We start from the raw sequence: 25,244 nt of genomic DNA, 5'->3' as shown, positions 1-25,244 counted from the left end.
TACCCGGATCTTCACTTGTGTTCGTTTCCGCTGCCACTTTTCACGAGGAAATGCTGGGCTGTAGATGGAACTCTCCTCATTCTCTGTCACTTGGGGCTGCTCTGTCTCAATCACCTGCAAACACATAGGAACATCAGGGCCAGGCTTCAGGAGTGCCATTCACAGGCACCAACTCCTAGAGTTTCAGCCACAATCATAATATACAGACACTGGGCAGATTAAAGTGGACAGTTTCATTGCTCCCTTTGTCTGTTATTTCCTTCCTAAATAGATTCAAAATGTGAACCTCTAGCTGCTTCGCAACAGAGCATACTAAGGGCACTTCCAAATGGCATCCTGACTGAGAAGTCATCCTGATTAGTTTGAAGGAAGGTTATACACAGTGTAGGCTATTTAATGAGCCTTTTCCTCCAATTTGCTTCAGGGATGGGTAGGCTACATTGTGATACATTTTCCAGCACATTTTCCTGTCACCTTCCTTATTGCAAAAAGTCAGATCTTTGGGGAAGTTGCACAAGAGCTCCAAATCAGCTTTAATTGCACAACCTTTAATTGCACATCTGAAGGCAGCCCTGTTTAGGGTAGCTTTTAATATCTGAAGGACCTTTGTATTTTAATATTTTGTTGGAAGCCGCTCAGAGTGGCTGGGAAAACCCAGCCAGATGGGCGGGGTAGAAATAATAAAGTATTATTATTATTAATATTATTATTATTATTAACCTGAATTTGCTGGCATGTGACACGAAAATATCATTAGCCTAATAGTCCATCTAGCCCAGTGTTGTCCACTCTGGCTGGCAGCAGCTCTTCAGGGTCTCAGTCACAGGCCTTTCCCATTATTTGATCCCTTCTACCTAGGAGATGACAGGGATCGAACCGAAGACCTTCTGCATGCGAAGCTTGTGCTCTACTGGTGAGCCACTCCTACAAACTCCTGTGTTGTTTTTGGTTTGCTTTCTCCAAACCAGGAGTCCATGCCTGCCCCTAGCACATGGGGGCTGTGCTCTGTTTTGCTCTGCATAACAAAACAAGCCTTTACCCAGCAGTTAGGATCTCCTTGCAAAGTGTTCAGCTGATCCAACATCTTGTTCCATAATCCACCCAGGTACCAAAAGAAAAGAATCCTCCTCAAAATCCACATCCACTCCAAAATTTACATCACAGTTGCACTTAACTATGCAAGGTAGCACTCACCTACGACCAAAGGTGCCTGTGCAAATTTTATCCACCCAAGTCTTTATTTCTACTCCCATGTCCCCTGCCTTGGTTAGGTTTCCTCCTATATGCCCCTCCCCTCTACTGCGCAAACCTATTTTTAGATGCCAGTTTCCCATTAGAGGAACAATTAGAGCCCACCACTCCCTGTTCCCCAGCACAGCGACATTTCCACCTGCCCACAGCCCTGGTACCTGGCGCAGGATGAAAGCCGCCACATCGGCACTTTCCCAATAGCTGGCATGGAAAAGGTGAGGGAGGGTGATGGTGGGGAAGGCCGTCAATGCCTCGGGGCAATAGAGAGAGTAGTCAATGCGTTTAGCACCCCACCAACGATCCAGAACTAGACACGGAGGGAAGAGAAACTGTTGTTAGGGTGGCCCCATTTGTCTCCTCACTTCAGCTGTGAACTACACTCATGCGGCTGCTTGTACTTTGTCTGCCCATTTCCTGTTACCTTTATTTCCTCCCCAACAAATAAACAAGTCCTACTCATCACATTCTCTGAGGCCTCAAATCCGTCAGACAATAATAACACTGGCACTGCTAGGGATATGGCAACATCTGCCTCATCAACCAGTCCTTCACAGTCTAAGAGCACAGCCCTGCCTGCCTACGTTGATGGCCTCTCTGCTGGTTTCTGCTACTGGGGAGTAGTGCTCTTGGGGTAGGGGGGGGCCTGCGCCACAACAGAGGTCCCAGCTATGCCCAGGCAGGCAAAGAACTGCTGCAGGAGAACTGCTGTAGCAGGAGAAAAGCCTTGATACAGGGTGTTTTCAAGGACAGGCATGAGGGCCAAAGACCTGAGAATCCCACTCCTCAGGACACCAGCCTGGGGCTCGTGTAACAATAAAATAAAAAGAACTGTCCTGTAGAGACCTTCTTCCCTGGCCAAAGCAAGACAACAGGGCTTGGGATATGGTGCTAGATGCCTCTGCCCCTAGATAACACCCCCATCCCCCAAAGGAAGGGAAGGAAATGGATGCAGGGAGGAAACCAGAGAGAACAGGTTTCCAAAGGGCCAAAATATTTTATTATGTACATGTTTCATCTTTGCATTTAACATGCAGCTTTGTTTGTTTGTTTGTTTGTTGTTGTTGTTTAAAAAAACCAGAAATCAGGTCAGTTTGGGGCACAAATAATTATTGGGATCACAGCAGGTGAATTTAACTTGTTCCTCAACTGCTGCAGTCCTAAAAATAAACCCTCCTCTGAAATTGGGATTTCCCCTACAAAGCAAATGCCAATCATCAACTACTCCCTTGAGAGCTGATTCCACTGTATTTGCATTTTAAAAAAGAAGAAGCCCCAAACATTAAATGCAAATACTATCTTGGCCTGTAATCTTTAAATTCCATTCATTTCAGTGGGCCCTTTCAATTCTACTTCACTAGAATTTAAGCAGCCTGGCTGCGCACAGGAATACAGCCTTTTACTCTTTGTTCATTATAATTCAGATTTTGGGTTTATTAGTATGTCAGGCACTAACTCAGTGGCTTGGCAGAGCCAGAAGAGTGTGAAAGCACTTCAGTTCAGAATGTGGGATCGCAAGTGACACAAAAGGGCACAATATGCCCAGGCTATGGTAGCAATGTCAAATTTGGGTGGGCCAGTCAAAGAACAAGCCTTTTCTTGGCAGCACAGCAAATATTCAATCCTTGCAAAATGAACTCGTTTGACTCACAGACACAAGAAACATTGTTCAGGGTTCCAGTCTGAATCTGCAGTTAGGATGAATCTTCAGTTCATTAATTCAGAAAAGCCGGCCTAATACACTTTTTGAGCTGCTAAGCATCAAGGAAGAGCTTTATGCACCAACATTTTAAGTTATGAGGGGAGCACAGGAAAGACACCCCCACAGATTGTTAGTGACCATACAGGCAATATGTTACAAGTACTTCAACCAAACGGATGTGTGTAACACTTTGTTAGAATCAACTGTTTGCAGTGTTTAAAACAGAAAGAGCTGATTAATTTCTGGTGCAAAAAGTAATGAGCATCATTTTAAAAAACAAGAAAACAAACACGGATTTTTAAACATTAAGGAGAGAAAAGCCCTAACTTTCCCTCCTCAAATGGCCTCATAAATGCACTTGGATGAAAAGTAGACAGAAAGCCAAATTTAACTGTGTTTGCATAGAAATTGGGGGGGGGGTGAGGACAAGCAACATGTAACTTACTCTTCACAACTTCATTGGTGCTGGTTATAGTAGTCTCACACGTGGTTGCCTCATTCCCTTTCCAGAAACCCCCAAAAGCACTAGTTGGAGTGGGCGGTGTCACAAGGTCTAATTCATCCATGAAGAGGGAAGAGTGACTCTGCAAGGCCTCAGCTAGGCCAAATGGAAAGGTAAACAGAGGTGAGTATGGCAATTATAACACATCCCCCAATCCCTCCCAGCCTTCCACTGGTCTTATGTGCGGTGCCCTCCAAGTACTGTGCCTCTGAAGAAATGCCGACTTGCCACTGTTTAAAATCACTATTCCCCCCTCTCAAAGTCGCTTCATCCCTGCTTTACTAAAACCTCTGCTGTTGTTTAAACCCATCATTTTCCTCTCAGTGTCTCTCTCTATCCCCACCTTTACTTAAACTTCTCCCCTTGTTTAGAACAGCTCCTTTTGGTGTCTCTCCCTTCCTGCTATATTCAAACTTCACTCTCTTCCATTCTTCAGCTGCCTCATGTGACAGAAATAAAGGATGCAGAGCCCTCAAATATCCCTTAGCACCTCTACACATTGTATGCCACTCCTGGTACCATGTGTTGTCTTTAACATGGAAGTTCCGGATTCGTTGTATTAATTCAGAACAGGTATTTTATTAACTAGCAAACACCCATACATACACAACACCCACCAACAGAACTTATCGCCTTCTGCGACTGAACAAGCTGACAGGCTTGGTATTCAGATTCTATTTGTCTTAAAGATATCATCATGGGGGTGTGCACAAAGGGGGCTGCGGAATATAAGCAAGGAGAAGGCGTGGGCATGGCAGGGGATTGGCAAGCAGAAGGAGCAGCAGCACAGTGTGTGTGTGTGTGTGTGTGTGTGTGTGTGTATTTACAGTCATTTGAGTGCTCAATCCTGCCAATTCTCACATTCCTGTTTGCCCTGTTCCATGAATATTTAAAAAAATAAATCATGAAGGATTCAGCTCCATCTCGTAGGCAGCTAAATCAAAGCGGGGTTGACAAGTGGAATGATCACAGGCATAGCTCCCAGCATATAATACAAACACAGATGAACAACAAAATTATTCAAAGCTTAAGGGGGGGGGGAATGACTGAACAAAACCTATATGCTTCATTATATTACTGCTCTCAGAGCAGGAGGAGAACAGAGGTTCATAATTTGTGTGGTTTGCGTCTGAAAAAGAACAGAGGAACTTCCCCTCCTACAAGGCGGGAGGGGCACTTCCTCCTTGAGCCTAACGGTTGAAGCTTTCGAGACACTAGCTGTGCCAGGGGTGGCCACCCATATATGGGCATGTATACCACACCACTCATAGAAGAATATGTTTTTATGCTGAGGATGAGGACTAAGGCTGGGTCTATGCATGCAGTCAAATGAGGCGGGAACAAGCCGTAGAATGGGTCGTGTCACTTCAAACTGCAGACCATGTAAAAATGCATTTAAAAATGAAACATACAAAAATCTATGCAAATACCAATGCAGCACAGAAATGGGTCGTGTCACTTCAAACTGCAGACCATGTAAAAATGCATTTAAAAATGAAACATACAAAAATCTATGCAAATACCAATGCAGCACAGAAAGGATCTAGCCCACCTTTTCTGGGCTTTTAGGCTAGTTTTCTATTTGCAGGGAGCATTTGGTGTAGGGGAACATGGAGCCATTCCATCTGGCTGCTGCAAAGGAAGGAGTGGGAAGCAGGGACTGCACCATTGGCTCCGCTAAGAAACCAGCTCTATTGGGCCCTTCCATCTCTCAACTGTCCTGTAGGAGCAGCCATTCAAACCGCCTGTAGCAGACGTACAGGTGGAAAGCAGGACTCAGGAGGAACAGCCAGGGGCTGCGGCTGCTGCTCCCACAACAGCTGCTGCCTCTTGCTCTCACCTCAGCCTGCTTTGTGGCAAGCCAGCCCTTCCTGCAGGCAGAGACTCTCTTGTTTACTGCTGATCAGTTCCGGGAGCCTTTTTGGCTGAGCAGCAGAGTAAAATGCTTGAAATTAATGTTACCCTCCCCTACTATGTCTCAAACCATCCAGCCATCCTGCTCTGAAACAGTTTTAGGCCAAGGCAGGCGCAACTTGTCCCATTGCTGCCCGGCCTTTCAAACAGTTGCACCTGCTGAAATTCTGTGCGTGGCTGAATGCATGACTTCCTTTACGTCTTCACAGAATGCTAGCACTCCCTAGAACAGATACCCACCCAGGGCACCCCTTATTTCAAAATAAAAATAACTTTTCCACCACCCCAGTACTGCCCCCGTGCAAATCCAGCCTGGCGTTCTTCAACACAAATGAACATGGGAGACCACCCAAAGTCACATCTCCAAACGTCCCAGCATCACTGTGATCCCATTTCTCACTCCTGCTATAGCAGGACTCTTCCAATTCAGAACCCATATTTAGTCAAAATGTGCATTCCGGGACCGACTTCTTAATTATACACACATTTGTATTAGGGTAGGGCTGCTGCTGCTGCAACTCATCTCAGATCAGGCTGCACCCCAGGAGGGGATCCCACAACCCACCATTTGAAGATCCAGATACTGTAACATTTCCTTCCACACTCCCCCATACCCCCCAAAGGGACACCACATTTCCCAAGCATGTCCAAGGCTAGTCTTGGCGTCTCTTCTCACCCAGTGACGTGGACGATCCGTCTCCCAGAGGATATTTCTGGTAACGGGGTATGCCAAAGGGAGGCACGGCGTGGAACTGGCGGGCCAGCAGAGGCTCCAGGCGCGAGGCGCAGGGGTCAGCCGCGTGAAACAAGTTGTAGACCTGCTCGCAGGCTGGGTGCATCTGGGCCACTGAATAGGGGAAAGAGAAAGGGTAAGGAATCCTGCTTCGGCAGAAGGGGAAAGGCGAAAGGAAGACAGGGGAAGGGGAAAGGACCCTTACCGTCCAGTGCCGGCATCACCGTCTTGCGGAGTGCAAGAACCAGCCCCAGGGGTGAGCCAAATAAGAAGAAACCAGACACCTTGAACTCCAGCTTCCCAACCGTGCTTGGCCCCTCAAAGGTCTCTATCATCGAGGATGACGAGTTGCTGCTACGTCGAGGGTCTCCTTCTGCCTCCGAGGCAGGCATGCTAGCCTGCAGGCTGGAGATGGCAGGAGAAGACTTCCATCACTGACAGGAAACAACCCACAGCTCCTACACTCTCCCCCAACAGAACCACCTTCCCTGTGAAGGGCCTATATGTAGGTTTCCACCAGGCCAGCATTTTTCTCTGTTGCCTGAAAGATCACACGATCTCTTTGTTTCCTCTCCCCATGTGAAGAAGAATAAATGGACGTGTGCCGTCCCCCCTTCTCAGATGTCACCCACCCCAACCACCCAAAATCAGAGCCACCTTTATTTTCCCTCTTTTTAAAAAAGAAAAAAAAGTTGTGAATACGCGGCATTTTTGTGTGTGCACCCATTCAGCTTTAGACGGCTTGTGAATTTCTTTTAGCAGACACAAAGCCAGCTATTTCTATATCTGAGAGCCCTCCTATTTCATTAATTTAGATCAATATTTCACCTTCCTCTCTTTTCAGACGGGGGGCACACTGCCTCTAATTTATCAGGAAAGGTTTATGAACGTAAGTGCAGTGACACAACTTGAGCATTATTTTAGTATAAAATAATCTTAAGGAGACCCAAGAGGGCAATTGTGGGGCAGAAAAAGTGCATATGATAGGGTTACATGTGAAGATTAACACCAAGATAGGAAGGAAAGAGTAATCCTTGTTAGTAATATTGTCAGCTATATTTGTGCCTTTTCTAATTTTATAAGGCACAAGGATCTACGCTCCAACAACCTTTTTTGTGTGGTTAGTAGCATTTTATGCATTGTATCTTTGCTATTATTGTTTTGGCTGTTTATAATTATTTAACGATTTGCTGTAAGTGTTGGGAAGGATTTAGCTTTTATTTATACACATGGCGGCAGTGTGAGTTTCCCTGAGGAAACTCCCAGCGTTTTGGATAAAAGGAGATGCTCTGAGGCTGTTCTGGTGGGGTAGAGGAAGCTCCTTATCAGGTCCTGGGTGTCAGTAGCGCTATGCTATGAATGGGTGCACATTTGACCGCACTTTCAACCCCAATGGGCACTAGTCTAATTGTAACCAATTCTTTTAACCTAAGAGGACAGTCTGCTTTGCAGACCAAATTCCCACATTGCCTCACCTGGTCAAGAACTGCTGTTGTTGTTGTTGTGAGGAATCGCCCTCCTGCGTCACGTTGTCACTGGGTTTCTGGATGGAGGGAAGTGCCCCGGGCTCAGGACTGGCGCGGCCCACCCCACACACTTCTGCCCTCTCAAGCAGGGGGTCTCGCACAACAGAAGTCTCTGGAGAAAGCAGCTCAGTACTCTGAAGAAAAAGGAAAATATCAGCAAGTGTGTATCTCTGTTCTACTGAGGAGATCCAAAAGCCTTTGCTATTTGTAAGCGAATGTTAAAAGAGGGAGGGCCTTCTCCTGGTAACAGAACCTACAAGGCGTCAAAGAGGAAATGGGGTGGATGCTGGGCTTGACCTGCTATATACTAGGGCAGGAACTTTTGGGCAAGCAATACTTGCTAGCCAAATCAGAAGAAACCCTCATCCCTCCAATGTCAAATCCCTGTTCCTCCCCAGATCTGAGAACCCTCAGAGCTCAAGTAAGGAAAAAAACTGATTATAAATACATAAAGGAAGGGATGTTACCACAACTCAGTAACTGACCATGCTGCCACGGCGACTGCTCCCACGACTCCCTGACCCACCAGCACGACTATGGCAGAGGGCATCGAAGGCCAGGATTCCACCAACACAATCCCCAATCAGCAGCACCTATAAAGGGGGACGTGAACACAGTTAGTTCCCCACTGATGAAAGGAACGTCCCCGCAGTCACTGCTTAATCAGAGGAAGCATGAAGTTTAAGCCAGCCTCTTCAACAAGGCCTTGCATTCCCACCCCTTTCCTACAGCTGAGAAGTGCATCCAGTGGAGACTGCACTGCTTTAACCAATGTGGTTGAAAGCCAAGGAATATTGGGGGCAGCAGTTTTATAAAAGAACGGGGTTGTGTGATGGAGATGTCTCAGAACCTTCACAAAACAAAAGATTTTTTTTTTTAATCTAGTATTCCTCCCCCCCCCCCGCAAAGACCCTAATTCTATTTTTAAAAGACGATAAAGCAAAACAAAACCATAGCACAGAGGGTAAGATGCTTGTTCCAACTGGAGCACAGAGGGTTTCCCCTCAAAGTTATTTCAGATTCCAGACCCTCTGACCTGGCCACAGAAGCCTGCACCATCAGGAGAGCGGATGAAATTGGCATAGGCCTGGTTGGTACGGGAAATGACGGTTGCGACGGCATTCTGGTAGCTGCCTGAGGAGGTGGCCAGGAGAGGCAAAGCGGCCAATGGAATGTGGTCCTGGCTACTGGACAGACTGTCGCCATCATGACTGTAGGGGCTGAGTCTGGAAAAGGAGACCATGAGAGAAACGATCAAGACACGCTCTCAGACCAAGCGTCTGATCATTCTCACAACACCCAGATCTTGGTACTTAGCCCAGGAGGTGACTCCAGATTACCTTCTGGATTTAAGGGCCAGAACTTAAGGAAGTTGCAGGCAGCCCATTCAGAAAGGGAGGCCCCTTTTCTGACCACAGTTTAAAAAGAGATCTTGGGCCACCAACGGTTTCTCCTTGATGACCTGCCAGCAAATGGGGGAACTTTGGGGGAAAGCATACATACATATATATATATATATATATATATATATATATATATATATATATATGCACGTACTTTTTAATTATTGTTTTCCACCCTAATATATATACAATGGTGGCCTATGAAAAAAGGGAACAGAATTACCTCATGAAAATCCTGCTCTAAGATCTCTCATCAAAGTCTCAATACTTCACCCAAACCACAATCCCTAGGTCGGCACTTATCCACAGTAGCACATTATTCACACTGAACCCTTTGCATGTCGCTAGGCACCATACACTACCACACGCCTCACCCACTTCTCCAAAACACCCACCCACCCCGAATAAAGTGCTTGGGATAGGTTCTCATCCAAGCTGCCTGGAGAAGGCACCAGTGCTCTCCTTGAGCTCCTGCACAATCAACTGCCCAAAGCCCTGAGTCAGAAGGGAACAGTCCTGCTCCCACCAAGCGCTCTTGAGCCTGACAGAACACGCTTCCTACTTAGAGACGAGGGCGTAGGCAGCAGCACAGATAGGCGGGCAAGGCACCAGGCGCAGCGCAATGTGCCCCAGTGCCTCGGGGAAGTGTAAGCGGGTGACTGTGTCCAAGGTGGCGCTGAGCGTGTGCACATCGGCCTGTTTGGAGCCCGGCTCTCCCACGCCCTGGTCCAGGATGTTGCCGCTGTGGAGGATCAGGAAAAGCGCATGGATACGGCATGTCCCGGAGTTGCCTTCTGAGCCAGCCTATGGAAAGAGACATGTAGAACTGGGTCTGGTGTCAAGTTGAGGTTCTGGAAAAGTGACTTGGGAGGCAACAACAATGGTCCTGTAACCACAAGCCCTCTCCCATGTCTTTTTTTTTTATATAATAATATTTATTAACATTTCATAAAATTACAAACATAAGAAAAAATATGGCGCCATGGTTCTGAAGGTACCCACGTGGGAAGGCAGTGTGATGAGGAGGGGTTCACTCACCTCTGGTGGGCCAGGTGCCACGACACCATCACTGTCTGGCTTGGCAGCCACAGCATCAACTGCAAAGACAACATTGTTTTAGTTAATGGCACCAGGCAGAGAAGGAAGAGAGAAAGCAATGGGAGGCACGAAGGATAGAAATCACAAATGGAACAGGAATGGCCTTCACAGGTAATTGACAACTTGTACTGCTTTCACTTACAAGATTGCAGCTATGCACTCATGAGGGGGAATACATAAATAAATGGAGGGGGGAACCCACTGTTCCCCATTTTCCATTTATTCATTGCCCACACATCCAGTGGGTTTTCCTTGCTTACTGGGATCTGGGAAAGTCACAGGAGGGCCCTGCGAAGCTCCCAAAGGCCAGTAAGCAAAGCACCTCACTTATCAAATTTTGGGAAAGTGGTATGAGGGCTCTAGCAGCATCCCAGAGCCCTTGTCCCTCCTTCTCAAAGCCTGGTAAGCAGTGCTCCACCTTGCAGGGAGGCCAGTTCCTGGGGTCCTGACTTTACACAATTTCATTTTTACAAGTAGACCCCCTAGAACTGAAAACTTGCATAAGCTCTGAGTTACCTGTACTTCAAGGGACAGAATTATACTGCCAGTGCCCCATGATCTTGTAGCAATAAGCAGAGAAGTCTAGAGCTCTGCATGAAAACGATTATGCTTCAATACCACCCTGGTATTATTTTTTCAAATTAGGTTTTATTGGTTTGGTTGGTTTGAGGGGGTGTGGGTTGGATGTTTTTGTGTGTGTGGAGGATGTGCTTGTTTTTGCTTGTTCTTTATTTGTTTTCAAGTGTTTGTGAGTGTTCTGTCTATTGTTTTTTGGGGGAGGGGGTTCTGAAAAGCTCCAGATTTTGCTCTGTGAAATGAATATTCTGTGGTGCCTATGGCAGTTTCTTAGATTTTCACATATGCCCCCAGGCCCATAGAAGTTGGAGACCCTTGGTGTAGAACATAGGCCATTTTCAGAATCTGAGATGTGCAGTTATGGAGTTTGAGATTTCTTAGCATCTCCAGAAGCACTACCAAAGACGAGTGGATATTCCTCCATGCACAAATTCACTCACACCATGAGCAGACTCTATTCTGCATGGAACACCTGAACCGCTCTCTTACCAAGAACATCATCTGGCTCAATGGGTCGCTCTAGAGTGTCGAGAAAGTCATTTGAGTTCCACTTGGTGATTTCCTTGGCAAAAACATCATCACTGTCGGAGAAGTCTTCTAGGAAAGGAAAACTCATTGAGAGGCAAGCGCACTGCAGACACTGAACAAACTGCCATGTTTAACAGGACTGCGCCAAAGTTCACAAACAGGAGATCTGCGCCCATCAGGGTAGACCAGTGGTTTTCAATCAGTGTGCTGTGACACCCTGGGGTGTTACCCAGGGTGTTACCCAGGGATACAGCAGGAAACACTGCCCTCTGTTCCTCTTTCCTTCCCTCTCTCCGCTGATGCCCTCACGTCTCTGCCTCCCAAAGGCTTGCGTGGCGGTTTGTTACAGCAGCCCTGGCTACAAGCTCCCCAAGCAAATGGTGCTTCTGGGGCTGGCCAAAGGGTGCTTCCCAGGCCCCTGTGGGGCAGTGTGAGAAGGCACCTCTCTTTGGGGCGGGGGGGGCAGCTCAGAGACCAGTGGCAGAGGAATCCCAATGAGAGGGGAGAGGAGAGGAGGCTGAGGGAAGACTCTGCAAGGGAGGGTGTTTGAAAAAGGGTTAGAGGCTGCCAGCTCTGCAGGCAAAGGATGACATAACTGGGCTCCTGAGCCCCACAGGAGTGCTGCAGAAAGAAGGTAGTTGATCAAGGGAACCATGGACTCAAAAAGGTTGAAAATCTCTGGTGTAAATACTGAGCAAGATGGCCCAATGCTGTGTCTCAGTGTAAGGGAGCTTCCTATGTTTCCTATAAACTTGGAGCATTACACATGCAAAACATGCACTTTTCCTATGAACAAAAAGGTCTGCCTTTGCATGTGTGCGCATTCTTCTGTACAGAGAGTAAAAAACCCCAGAGATTCTGATCTTCCCCAATCCACACAAATCGGATGAATCTGGGGAGATGGTTGAAAGATAAAACTAAACAAACACAACTCCAAGCCCACAGAGGGCTGGTTCACACAGGTCCCTGTAAACCAGCCTCCACATGCTTGCAGTGGCAACTGTCAGAACCAACAACAACAGGCACCCATAGCTCTCAGCCCTCTCAAAAACAGATGCATGCACAGAACCCTCCTGTACCCAGCACTGCATACCATGAGCATCAAAGAATTCCTCTTCAGAGCTGTTTTCAGAATCCCGTGCAATATTTTGCATCCGCCACTCTGATAAGCTGTGAGGAGATACTCCAGCTGTAGGGGCATCAAGCATAGAGTTTATGATCAAGAGGTAAAAAAACCCAAAAACTATCCTCATATCTAAAGCAAGCTTAACTTGCTCCCAATGCTGACATTATAAAATAACCCCAAAGTTTTCCGCATGAAAGCAACAGTTAGCTTCTTATCCTAGGGTATATACAGGAGATTATGTATGTGGAACAATGGGGGCAACTTCACCCTTACTGCAGCTCCGACACTCAACATCGGTTGCTTACTACTGTATGACTAAGAAGAGGAAGTTTCACAATGGGAAGTCTGCCCTCTCTGTTTTCCTAATTTAAAAAAGCAGCAGCAGCTACTGTTCATCTAGTACAAGAGAACGAGCCATGAAATTGATTAAGCTTAATTACAAACAACAGCAGGTAAAATTTATTTCAAAAGGGAACCGTTACACTTTTTTCCTTTTAAAATGTACAAGTGTGCATATGGAGATATGTCTCCCCATACTTTCAGGGTGTGAAAACACACACGCAGTATTGGGGTGTTTGAGGGATGAGGGAGAGGAGAGGAAAGGAGAGAGAAAAAGTGTGTCACTAAAATGGACACTCTCCAATATGCCCATCCAAAAGCCTACCTCCAGCAGCAGTATAACTCTTTTACACCCAAAAGAAGGGGCAGGAGGGGAAACCCTCTATATCTTCCTCACACCTTCCCGCTACACTGCTGTTTGCTCCCTCCATTTGCTGGAAATGACTGCTCACCAGCATGCTGAGAAGAATACGATGACCGAGAAGACGACGACCACTGCTTGGCAAATGGATCATCTGGAGAGGAATCCGGAGCCCTTAGGTTGTCGACACGATCCTGCTTCTCGCAGCCACCCAGCTCAGCCGGGCTCTCAGGGCTGGGCACTGCAGGCCCTGTGTCGGGCTCGATGCACTTGGCCATTTTCTGAGCCAGCATGAGTGCCGTCTCTTCCTCCAGCCTCCGGATGTCGTCCATGGTGAGATCTATCCATTCATCCTGCCAGCACCAGGCCTGGCGGTGGGCCCGGAGCATCACCTTCCGCAGACCTACAGGGGATGCCACAAACCATGGGGCCACTTGCTCTTCTCCCCCCAGGAACCATTAGCTTTCTTTATCATCAGGCCTAGTTCCAGCTCCCAGCGCATTATGGGACAATTCTGGCATTAGATATTATACCTTTAAATGTTTCCATCGCCCATTTCCCTCAAAGCTAAGGAAAGCATTAAGGTCCAGTTCAGATTAACAAGCTAAACCAAATTTAGAGAACAAGGAGGCCATTGGATTAAATGCCCCATCCCTGCTTGTGTGTAGATCCCACTCACACATCCAGCTTCGCTGCTTGAAACCAAACAGGAAGTGCCAGTCTGACCTGCTGCTGCCACTGCTGCTCTGCTCATGCCAAAGCATCCCTTTCCTAGGTTGCATGTTGCTGGCGAGATTGATGAGATCTTACCAGAAATCAGCACCAATGCTGGCACCACTTTTGCATGGGAACCACTCCACCAGGGGTTTCTGGTGCCCAAGATGGCTGCTTCACTCAACCTCATGGGCAGACCAGCTCTGCATGCACCTAACCTTCTCTATCTCATCTTGCAGTTATATTTCAGCCATCATCAACCCTGGTTAAAACTGTGACTAGGAATGAATCTGCACTCCCTTTGAAAGGCTGGTTTTAAAACCAAACCCCAAAACACACAAAGTTAAGTGCCAAGTTAGATGTCGAACCATCCATGCAATCTGCAATTGTGAATTCATTTTTTAAGTAAATTGGGGGGGGGTGTCCCTCCAGATCAAGACTCTGGCATGGAGCCTAGGTGGGGCTATAACCCTTTGTCCCTGGCTAAAGCCGAAATCTGAATTGGGGGTGGGGGGTTCTAGGCCAGCAGTTTGCATTGGGGAGGGGGAATTCCCTTACCAATGTAAATAGCAGGCATGGGTGCCCCGCTCTGGACTGTAACAAGGGTCAAAGGTATACTCCTGCTGCTGTCACCACCCCACCGAGAACGAGGGCTCCATTCTGGATTGGGCTTCCTGCACTTGCAACTCACGTTTTAAAAACCATTTATGCAATTGTTAACTGTGTGAATGACATCTCAACTTGCCTCAGCCTTAGCTAGTAAAATGCAGCAGAGGGAAGGGAGAAGGCATGCATAACCCTCACAGCCCAATCCCAATTTTGAGTTCAGTAGTGAGTCTGAAAAAGGAATAAGCCTAAGCCAAAATCCAATACCCACACTGTTTTTGCAGGAAATATCTATGGGTAAAAGCAGGCAAGAATCCTGTCTGTCATACTGGAAGAAACTCTTATCTGACAATGCCATGCCTTCCTTTTCACCACCCTATCACCTCACCCAACATTTCCCTGGAGGCAATTAATAAACAATGCAAAAGCAAATTAAGCATACTGCTTCTGGCGAGGAACCATCTGGTCGGATGGTTCATAAAGGAACCATCACTCAGAGAAGCTTATATTTTAGTGCTTCATCAAGTCATGAAGTATCTATTGTCATATGCGAATGATCAGTCTATTTCTTTAATAAATAAAACCTTGACGTCTTAGCTAAACGCCTGCAGCAGGCTGCTTCTACTTTCAGTTCCCCCTGAAGAAGCAGACAATCCGTAATGCCAAGGCACAGACAACACAAAGCTGCTAAAAGATCTGATAACCCTTTGCTGAGAAAATAAAAATCACATCTTAGAATTTATTATAATGCCATGGACTATGGATCATGTGTACATTAGGGTCAGCCAAGTACATGATGCTTTAACATGGGAAGAAGTTGCTGCTTTTCACATAACAATGGATTAACACTCCCTTGCCCTCCTATGAACCAGCAAATTTATCAACACCGAATGCAAAGATAAATACAAGAACATTTAGTCAGCTTTCTTGAGACTTATGCATCCCAAATTGCTCCTTCAATGCAAGTTTTCCAAGGGACGCTTGGAATTGCTGCTGGATCTTTGGGCAGTTATTAAGCCTAATTTCACACTAAAACAGCTTTGGTGAAGTGTGAAGAGAAAGGACAGTTCAGCTGAGAAGTACTGACTAAATACTGCCAGTGTGAGGAAATGGTACCAGTGGTCAGGGATGATGGGAGTTCAGCAACCTCAAGAGGTCCACAGGTTCCCCACTGCTGCCCTAGCCCAACCCACTCGTTTGAAAAAGTCTGCAGCAGACGGAAACGTGGGGAGCATCCTCATAAGCTTACCTACATCGTGGATGAACTGCTCAATCTTGGACTGCATGCCCCAGTAGCGAAACTCCACCTTGCAAAGCTTGTAGGCACACATGAGGGATCCCGCGGCTGCATTCTCCAGCCAGTCATCTCCCAGAGGCCCACGTCCTGTTTTGGCTGAGTGGTAAAGCCGTGGGTCTTCCTCCGCCTTGTATTCGCCGGGTGAGATGGGGTCCCGCACAATGTCAATTGTGTCTGTGGGTAAGCAGAGTGGGGGGGGTGAGCTGGAAGCAAGCCCCTGGCCTCCGTCAGAAAGTAAGACAGCTTTCCTTCCGATGAGGAGCCTGCCCTTCCCTCCCAAGTCCCAGAGTCTGCTCAGACCCTTAGCAAACACATTCCTTTGCCTCTTCCTCCTGGACACCTTCTGTTAGGAGTCCCGTTTTCCCCGCTACGGTCCTGAATTCTTAACATGTGTGCACATGAATGGGGTGTGTGAGTGTGAGAGCCAGGGAGAACGGGGTGTGCACTTGCGTATGCATTTAGCCCTGTCTTCTGCTTGTACATGCTGACCACCTTCCCCCAAGCGAACCCGGTGGGGCGAGGCAGGGGAGGTTCCCCACCCACGCCCTACAGGGAAGACACACTACATGCGATGAACTAAACCTGAACCAGAATCGCCTCACCATAAAACATCACCAGAGATCCCTCACTAGCTTCACCCACCTGCCCTGCCCCAGAAACTCTGCATGGCAGTACCAACATGTCCCGCAACATCCTCCGTAACACAAAAAGGGTAGGGGACGCCCCGTCTTTGAACACTCACCCAGAATCCTTTGCCTGCGCTCCACAGCACTCAGGTTGAAGACATTGTTCTGTTTCCCAGCGTCTGGTCGGTAATAGGTCTCAATCTCAATAGAAAACTTCTCCACAAAGGGGCAGGTGTATCTGCAGGGGAAAGGCGGTGAAACTGGCAGCCTTGCCCCCACCTGCCTTGAGCTCTCAGGCCCCAGCCTCTGGTCAGGATACAGCCCCCTCAGCTTTCCCCCTCCCCTGCCGAGGTTCGCCCCCATTTTACCTGGTGCGCGTGTAGGGATAGGCATTCCAGGACTCTTCCTCCACCTGCAGAGCTGCCTTGGGTAGGAGGGCACGGAACCAGCTAGGGATGTGAGAGCCCACATGGTAGATCTTGTGTGTATACTGACCGCTGCCGCCTGGGCCATCGCTGTAGGGCCGGTTGGACAGGATCTCCACCCCACTGCCCTCGCCGCTCGACTCCTCACGGCTCTTCTTCTAGGGAGCATGAGAGCCAGCTCTGCTCAGCCTGTGCCCCACAACATCCCTCACCCTACAACCCCTCTCTCACATCCCTCAGTCCTGCTCAGCTTCTGATCCTTACCCACCCACCCAGCCCTGTCGATCACAGGGCTTGAGCCACACCCATCTGGTGCAGGCACCCACCAGCTCATTCAACACCAAGGTTACCTGAATCATGTAGAGCTGAGCCACTTGGTACTCTGTCAGGCTCATGGGCAGCAGAATGTGATATTCCTTGATCAACATTTTGGCAGTCAGGGCCTGTGAGTCGAAGCAGAGCAGGGAATAAGTACACGCAGCCAGGACAGAGATGGGAGAGCTATGTGAGTGGCCACTGTGCACTGAGGGATCTATTTACGGTCCCAGGTTCAATTCCCAGCAGCTCCAGGTAGGGCTCGGAGAGAGGCCTCCCTGAAACCCTGGAGAGCTGCTGCCAGTCAGTGTTGACAATACTGAACTAGATGGAGCAATGGTCTGATGATCTGACTCAAGGTATGGCACCTTCCTATAGAGAGGAGGTGTGGTTCAACTGGGAAGGTGAGGTTAAGTCAGCTGAAAGCACCTGAGATGTGAACAATAGTGCCTCCCAGAACATCTACCACAGAGATCTCATTTCCTTTGAGAGGGACATTTTGTCCCATGCACTGTGTCAATGTTTTTGCTTTTTCACCTATCTGAATAATTTCATGAACCCCACACAGGCGCTTTGTTTTGCTTCAGTTCAGCCTGTGAGGAAACAGGCATGTGTTGAGATGAATTACTACCTACATATGAGGGTGACAAGGATTCTCTGACAAAAGGTGGCAACGCTTAACTATGTTCTCGCTTCCACAGAAGGAGAGATGCCTGAAAGAAATCCCCATTTGACCTTATTCCAAACTACAACCCACTGGGTAGGTTTCCATAGTAACTGTAGGCCAATGAGAGGCTAGGGAGTTTCAACACACTGGAAAGGAAATGCGGTGGGGAGCCAGAGAGAAGTGCCATCATTTTGACGCTCCACTCCTTGCTGGACTCTGGAGTCCTTTAACCCCAGGGTGAGTGGAGAGCATATCAGCAGCACTTGCCAGTTCTCTGGTTGACTGGCAAAGGTTTCTGACTCACAGTTGTCCAATAATAGCAAGAAGTAAAAAGTCCCTCATCTCACACTTACATTAGGTTCTTGGATACTAATATTAATATTAATAATAATAAATTTATGTGCTGCCCATCTGACTGGGTTGCCCCAGCCACTCTGGGCAGCTTCCAACTAATGACAAAAGCACAGTAAAACATCAAACATTAAAAACCTCCCTATACAGGGCTGCCTTCAGATATCTTCTAAAAGTCAGGTAGTTGTTTATGTGGGGACCGAGGGGTGGAATTTTGTGTGAAAGGACTTCTGTGCTAGGTTTTGGTACTGATTGCTAATTCCTGTGCTGAGCATGCGTTCAGACAAAGCACCCTATTCCTCCATCCTTAGCATATGTCCACCTGGCTGAGCCACTAGTTGTACCTGGCACTGGTTGGTGGATCTTGGGGTTCTAGTAAAAAACACAGCAGATCCCATAGGTTTGAAGTCCACCTAGCTTGCTCTAACCTGCCTATGCAACAGGCATATCCAACACACTCTCCACTCCTCCCATCTATGCATCCCCACACTGCCCTTACACTTACGTTTACCTCTGTTACTACATCAGCAAACTTCAAACTGCTTGTTTCTCTAAGGCTGGGGTCTTCTGCCTTCCCACACAGTATGGAGCTGCTCAAGTCATGAATGTACCTTGCCATCAATCCTAAACATGTTCATTATGGAGCAACTCTTAGAATCATAGAATTGTAGAGTTGCCCAAAGTGGGGCTCAAAACCATGACCTGAGATTAAGAGTCTCCTGCTCTACTGACTGAACAATCCCAGTGGTGTTAAAACATGTATAGGACAGCCCAAAAATCCAAACCTTGCACTTCAAGTTCTTGCTTTGTGGCACGTTGTAAACCACCTTGGCAAAGACTTAGAATGGCCATCTTTTTGTCTCCTCCTATGCCTTTTACAACCGCATGGCAGGCAGAAATAAAACAGGTGTAGCTGGCCCCGCACCTGGCGCCCAGGAAATGTGGCCTGGAAAGGAGGGGTGCTGCCACCGCCACTGGCTCCCAACCGCAGGCAGAGCGGTGGAGGAGATAGGAAAGCAGGGGGAGGGGAGGGGAGGGGAGGAGGGAGATGCCTCCCTCCGCCGCGTGCACACGTGTGTGCGCATAGTCCGGCCTGCCACAAGGTCTGAGGGGCAGTGAACCGGCCCCCTCCTAAACAAGTTTGCTCTAATCACATCCCTCCCCCTCCAAAGAATCCCGGGCACTATAGTTTACCCCACAGAGCTACAATTCTCAGCACCCGTAACAAACTACAGTTCCCAGGATTCTTGGCAGGGGTGTGTGTGCAGCCTGAATCTCTGCCTATCATGAAACCTTTAAAGGCACAGGAGTCCTGCCAGGAAAAAAAGTCTGCAACTTTAATAGTGGACAGTTCTCCTGTATGTTCCCTGCCATGCCCACACATCCTCCTGCTCTGCCTCTTGGCCCTTGCACTTTGCACCAACACTCAGCTTTCCTTAAGAATACTTAAACATTTATGTAGCACATTTAAAGCATTTCAAAATATAACATAAATTATCTCAGTAATCTAAGCAACAGCCCTGCAAGGCTGTCGAGTGTTATAATCCCCATGCATACAAATCCTTGCACACCAGATCCTGAAAACAGCGCTGTGAGTTGTCAGAAGACTGCCCACCATCGTATTCAAAATAACGCAGCATGGGCAGTAAGCACTAGTCAGCAACTTGTACCATTGCCAGAGATGTCTGTATGGGAAAAGGTGGGCTGAGCATAACACATGGAGGCAGCTGAAAGGCATCCCTGCTGTGTTGCTAGCTCCAAGGGGAGGTGACATCCTACCCCTGGCTCCTTCACTACCCAATAATCATTTGCAAGTGTACTTCTTCCAAGGCTCAGTATTTAAGATTCTGAGCTTGAAAACAAAACCCTTCCACCACCAGAGAAACTTCTTCATGTGCATCTCACACAGTATTCTCATCTCCAGTTGTGATCACCTGAGACCCTGGAGAGAAATTCTTGTTTTGGGGGAGAGTGGGGTGGTACCATGCCTGAGTCAAAAGATTAAAGAGCGAACACAGTGCCCTATTCATGTTTCATATGAAGTTGGTTTGTTCCCACGAATTGCACCAGCAAGCCTCTTAACAGAATTTCATATTCCCTTATAAAGTCATGTCCAGCAATAACTTCATGCCCAAGCACTCTCATGTCTCAGATGCAAGCAATCCCCTTGGCCAGCTACGCATTTAATATGCATCTTGTTTTCTTCTGCAAATCTCCCAGCCTCAGCAGTTCGAATTCCAGCCTACACATGCACATATGCACACACACACTTGTTGGGAACATGCTCTCTTTTTATCCAGACCAAATAACTGTCAGCATTTAAATGGTGCGTAGAAAGATGATAGATAACAGGATGGAATATGTTTAAGGTTCAATCCTAGGTACACTTGGAGTGCCATCTTCACCCTGTCTGCTCAATCCCAAGCAGTATACACTCAGGTAAGTGGAGTTAGGGGTTAGGACTGCAACATTACTTATGCATTGGGATTAGGCTGCAGAACTGCACAGTTTTACTAAGCACACTTGCTGGGGGAAAGTCTACACTAGCATCCATCTGACATACTTCTGAGTAAACATATGCAGGATTTTATTGCAGGGTCTTCAGTAGTTTAGCCCTAAACTCAGGACGCTATGAATTTTTGTTTGCCTCTTGGCGTATTGAGCTCCAAATTGATGTTTTTTCTCCTCATGAAGGAGAACGGAAGCAAAGCTGCCACAAAGCACACTCGCCTCAAGAAACACTGAGCTCACTCCCACCTAACAGCCGGGGTTTCAATATGCTTGCCCTGACCAAAAAAATAAAGTGCTGCTATCCCTTTCCCACGACACCCTCATTAATCCTAGCACAGTCGAAGTTAGAAGGTGCTGTTTACCCAACCGCTTGCGAAGCCTTCAGCTCCTGCGTTCATTTTACGACATACAAGGCACAGGAGCCCTGCTGGGGGGGGGGCACATGATGGCAACCTGACAGAGCAACTCAAGAGGCAGCAGTTCAAGCGCATCCCCGCCCAGCAGCCAAGATTCCGTTAAGCCCAGGCTTCGAGTGGCGAAACTCCAGCAAACATTTGAACCAAGGCTCGAGGCAAGCCTCAGCAAAGCCCACAAACTCACAGGGAGAGCCAGAGAATGTACGTCGTTTAGCGCCACATCCCTTCACGCAGGGCAGAGATCCTCCCAGACGCGGGAGAACGGAGCCACCTAAGCCCCACAGAACGGTCGGCACTGAGTTCCAATCCTACCCCACAGCGGTTTCCAGAAGTGGGGAAGACGCGCTGGGCCACATGGTTTCACTTTCAGGGGCCCAGGAGGCAAAGCGCCCACTTCTCCCTGCGGGGCCCCCCGTGGCGCCTTCTGCACCCCAAGCATGCACACGCCTCTCCGCGGGCTCCCAGCCCCGCTCCCTCGCCTCCCTGCCCTGCGTGGACCCACACGGCCGCCACCCGCTCCCGGGCCCAGACCTGTGGCTCGCTGGAGGGCTGCCGGCGGCGGGGTGAGCAGCGGTATGCTGCCTGCGACGGGGCTCGGGGGGCGAAGGAGCCGGGAGCGCCGGCCTCACAGAGTCTGCCCCCCCGCTCCCATCCTCGCGCTGCCCCGCGCTGCTCGCGCGCGGCCGGGCATCGGCTCCCGCGGCGGGATCATGGTGTGGGGCTGGGCGGGCGATGGGGGCGGCACGGGAGGCAGGCGGGGGTCTCGCCCGGGCAGGGACAGGCGAAGCTAGTCGGGCCGTCCGCGTCGCCGCAGCAGAGAAGCGCGCCCGCTCAGCCGCAGTCTCGCCGTCCTTGCTTGGGGAGGAGGGGGGAGGAGAGAGCGTGACTGGGAGGGGATCGGGCAGGGGAAGGAAACGCGGCTCGTGTGAAGGAGTGCAGAGGTGGTGGGGGCAGCGGGAGGAGGCAGGCTCCGTGCAAGGCAGCGGAGAAGCAGGGGGAGGAGGGAGGGGCGCTGGGGGCAACAGTTGCAGTGTGGCGCCTCGAGGGCGGGGATCTTTCCAGGTAGAGGGGACGGGGCCGGCGGCGGTAGAGTCACGTTTATTATGCGCCGAGCTTGGGATGCAAGCACACACCGCGCAGCCGAGGAGGTGTCGCGAAGCAGCAATGCAATCCAGCAGCGCGCAAGCGGGGGCCGCGGGAGGATGCCTAAGCCCCGGGGTTCCCTCCAGGCTTTGGATTCGAGACTCGTAGGAGCGAGCGAGGCCGCTTGCCAACCCAGTCCTTTTTTAGCACAGGCGGAGGTTTCCATAGAAACTGCGCTCCGTAGCTCGGAAGGCGGGGCGGGGGGAACTCGGCGCGCGCGTTCTTCTCCCCCACTCCTCCTCCTGTGACATCACAGCTCATTACCCGGGAAACGCCAGTGACGTCAAGATGCTGGTGACGTCAATAACCCAAAGGAACGGGCAGCTGTGGAGCGGCGTCGCGGCTAAAGAAGGCTCCAGAACATATTTGTGCGCAAGTCCCCCAATGATCGACATTATATATTAAAAAACACCCATGGTTTATTTTTTTAAAGCCTTACTCAGCTCTGGAAGACTTTTGCGTTAGACCCACATTCGAACTGTCAAAACGGAATTGATCGCCAGCAGATTATCTCTCTCGCTGACTTTTAGATACAGCTTTCATCGCTCTGACAAAGCCCCGCACACCCCCTGCCTGCTTAGGATCACAGCGCCCCTCCATCCCACTGAGTGCACTGAAGGTCTTCAATAAGCCTTGCAGCGTTTATGTGTATGAGAGGTTGTAGAAGATTAGCAAAACAAGCATTACACTCATACTATTGTGTAAGTAACAGAAATATCACTTTTTCCATAGGACAAAATTAATCCAGCATTCAGACATGTCCAATAACAGCCCCAGTGTTTATGCCTGATGAAGGAACAGGCTGCCATACAACTTACTGTCATATTTCCCACCATATAGTACAGCTTTTTTTTCTTTTTTGCAAATATTTAAAAAGAAAAATAAGAAGCCTATATTCTTCTCATTCACCTTCCTATTATTGTTGAGGACAACAGAGAACAAAAGCACATTATTTTAACCTCCGCTGAATGCCAGTTCAGCTGATTTCAGAACTACAGCATTCCAATTTGGTAATGGGCAACTCTTTTAACAGCAAGTCCCTTTTCAGAATAAAGACACTTACATTACTAGGCAAGGTTCAATTTAGATCCAAACTTTTGCATATTTAGTACATTGCCACTTCCCAAGGAATTTATGTTTTCACATTTAGCTCTTGTATCCAAAGTACTTTTGCTCAAAACACCACACCCAGCTGAGCTACAGTTTTTTTGTAGTTACGGTACTTAGGAAAGGGATCTAAGCAAGCAGCCTGACCTTCACGTTTACACAGAAGTGAACAAGAGAACCTTTAACACTAGGAAGAGGGTAAAAGGAAAACTGCCAATAGAACTCCTTTATCAAAATCTATGGTATATCTGGATTTAGAATGTTGCAAGCTGGGATATTCACATTCCAGCACAATCTTGTTTTTATCCACATTTATAGTGTTCTTTGTGGTGGCATAGTTTGACAGGTCATTTTGTTCTGTACTGTGGTATATTCCAGTTTGCTACTAATTTCAGCTTCCCATTTCTTTGTTTCGAACTGCTGCTAACAAAGCATTCATTCTTCAAGGTCCACAACTTGTTTCACTGAATGTGCGTGCACACACACACACCAGCAACAGGTAACTTCTGGCTATACTGCAACTCTTATTTTCTCCACCTATTGGCCATGGTGGGGCTGATGAGAGTTGGGAGTCCCAAAAACATCTGCTGGGCCACAGGCTTCCTACTCCTGGAAGAAACACTGGCTGAGAGGGGTGATCCTTTGCACCTTGATCAATAAACCTCACAGATTTAAGCAGGACTCAGTCTCTGATAAGTGTACAGAGTCGGAAATATTGCTCCTTAGGTTAAGGTACACACATGTTTTGCATCTCTCTCCCTCCTCCAATCTCAAATTTCTACAAATCACGACTCAGTATAAACAGTTCACTTAAGAGCCACGTGACCTCATTCCTTTCCTAACATTCTTTCCCCAAACTAAACAGCTAACAAAATGATTAAGTGCAGTTAATGTAACACCATTAAAACTTAAAACAGCACCATTTTACTCCAATATTAACTTTTAACAATAATAATAATAATAATTAACAATATTAATTCTAGAAATTAAATCCTACATGTACATTTTATTTCACATTCAGAGGCTGCTTGTATATTGAAGAGTTTCTTCCTGCAATATGCAATGATCGAAGAAGAGAGTAGTGGTTCTCATTGATCTGATAGAACATAGATTTTTGGCTTAGCACTGTAGCCTGGTTAATGAAAAATATTTAACTGCAGCTGTATCCTTCAGGCTTTTACACAATATTGCCTATCACTTTGTTTTGCAGTCCCTTGCATGTTTCTCTCAAGGTTATGCTTCTGCCGCAGGAAACTCACATTTCCCAAGCTCTCAAAGGATGTCACAAGCCAAAGGAACTATTACTTCATCCCACCTCTGTGAAATTTTTTGATACAGTGGTACCTCGGGTTACATACGCTTCAGGTTACAGACTCCGCTAACCCAGAAATAGTACCTCAGGTTAAGAACTTTGCTTCAGGATAAGAACAGAAATCGTGCTCCAGCGGCGCGGTGGCAGCAGGAGGCCCCATTAGCTAAAGTGGTGCTTCAGGTTAAGAACGGACCTCCGGAACGAATTAAGTACTTAACCCGAGGTACCACTGTACTGACTTCCATGTGGATATAGGTATGGAATTACCTAGTTCTGATATTTCTGCATGACAGGGGGTTGGACTAGATTGCCCCTGGGGTCCCATCCAACTCTAAGATTCTGATTCTATGATACTATATTATGAGCGACAGGAGACAGGTCTACCCCAGATACTTGCACACAGAGGCCTGGATTCAACTAACCTGGTGTGCTGAGAGAAGCCAGTGCAAGGGATCCCACCAGCACAATGGGGCTCTCCTTCCCCACATCCGCTCCGGAGGGTCAGGAGAACCCCCCAGAACGCGAACCTACTGCACACAAAAAGGGCTATCTTTAAAAAGCTTTCAAAATAGAGATTTTGATTCACCTAATATGCCTAGGGTGCATCTTCTCATTAAAGGCAGGCAAAGATCGAAGTACAAATGGGCATTCTTAAGGCGAGTCTCAAAGGGTAGCATTTAATATTGTTTATACTACTG

At 48.0% G+C, this 25,244-nt stretch overlaps 1 protein-coding gene across 5 annotated transcripts in view; it reads right to left on the bottom strand.

The window, feature by feature from the left end:
• Positions 1-22,271, bottom strand: part of PITPNM1 (phosphatidylinositol transfer protein membrane associated 1) — a 28,703-nt gene extending 6,432 nt beyond the window's left edge. The window contains exons 1-18 of one of the 5 annotated variants that reach the window (XM_053397736.1): positions 22,118-22,271; positions 17,075-17,167; positions 16,668-16,882; positions 16,416-16,537; positions 15,626-15,847; positions 13,148-13,459; positions 12,324-12,419; positions 11,192-11,299; positions 10,067-10,125; positions 9,591-9,832; positions 8,662-8,851; positions 8,111-8,218; positions 7,575-7,759; positions 6,305-6,504; positions 6,043-6,213; positions 3,396-3,548; positions 1,410-1,558; positions 4-114 (exon numbers count right to left, since the gene is read on the bottom strand). In XM_053397736.1, coding sequence (XP_053253711.1) covers positions 4-114; positions 1,410-1,558; positions 3,396-3,548; positions 6,043-6,213; positions 6,305-6,504; positions 7,575-7,759; positions 8,111-8,218; positions 8,662-8,851; positions 9,591-9,832; positions 10,067-10,125; positions 11,192-11,299; positions 12,324-12,419; positions 13,148-13,459; positions 15,626-15,847; positions 16,416-16,537; positions 16,668-16,882; positions 17,075-17,152 — 2,721 coding nt within the window. In that variant the 5' untranslated portion in view covers positions 17,153-17,167; positions 22,118-22,271. Of the gene's footprint in view, positions 1-3; positions 115-1,409; positions 1,559-3,395; positions 3,549-6,042; positions 6,214-6,304; positions 6,505-7,574; positions 7,760-8,110; positions 8,219-8,661; positions 8,852-9,590; positions 9,833-10,066; positions 10,126-11,191; positions 11,300-12,323; positions 12,420-13,147; positions 13,460-15,625; positions 15,848-16,415; positions 16,538-16,667; positions 16,883-17,074; positions 17,168-20,930; positions 21,064-21,168; positions 21,192-21,515; positions 21,878-22,117 lie in introns of those variants that run through there. The other 4 variants (XM_053397726.1, XM_053397743.1, XM_053397716.1 and 1 more) reach the window with 4 other exon arrangements.
• Between the last annotated feature and the right edge of the window lie 2,973 nt (positions 22,272-25,244).

This window comes from Podarcis raffonei, chromosome 1 (genome assembly GCF_027172205.1).
Source record: "Podarcis raffonei isolate rPodRaf1 chromosome 1, rPodRaf1.pri, whole genome shotgun sequence".
Taxonomy (NCBI): Eukaryota; Metazoa; Chordata; class Lepidosauria; order Squamata; family Lacertidae; genus Podarcis; species Podarcis raffonei.
The sequence above is the reverse complement of the archived record's forward strand: the minus strand, read 5'-3'. Positions and strand labels throughout refer to the sequence as shown.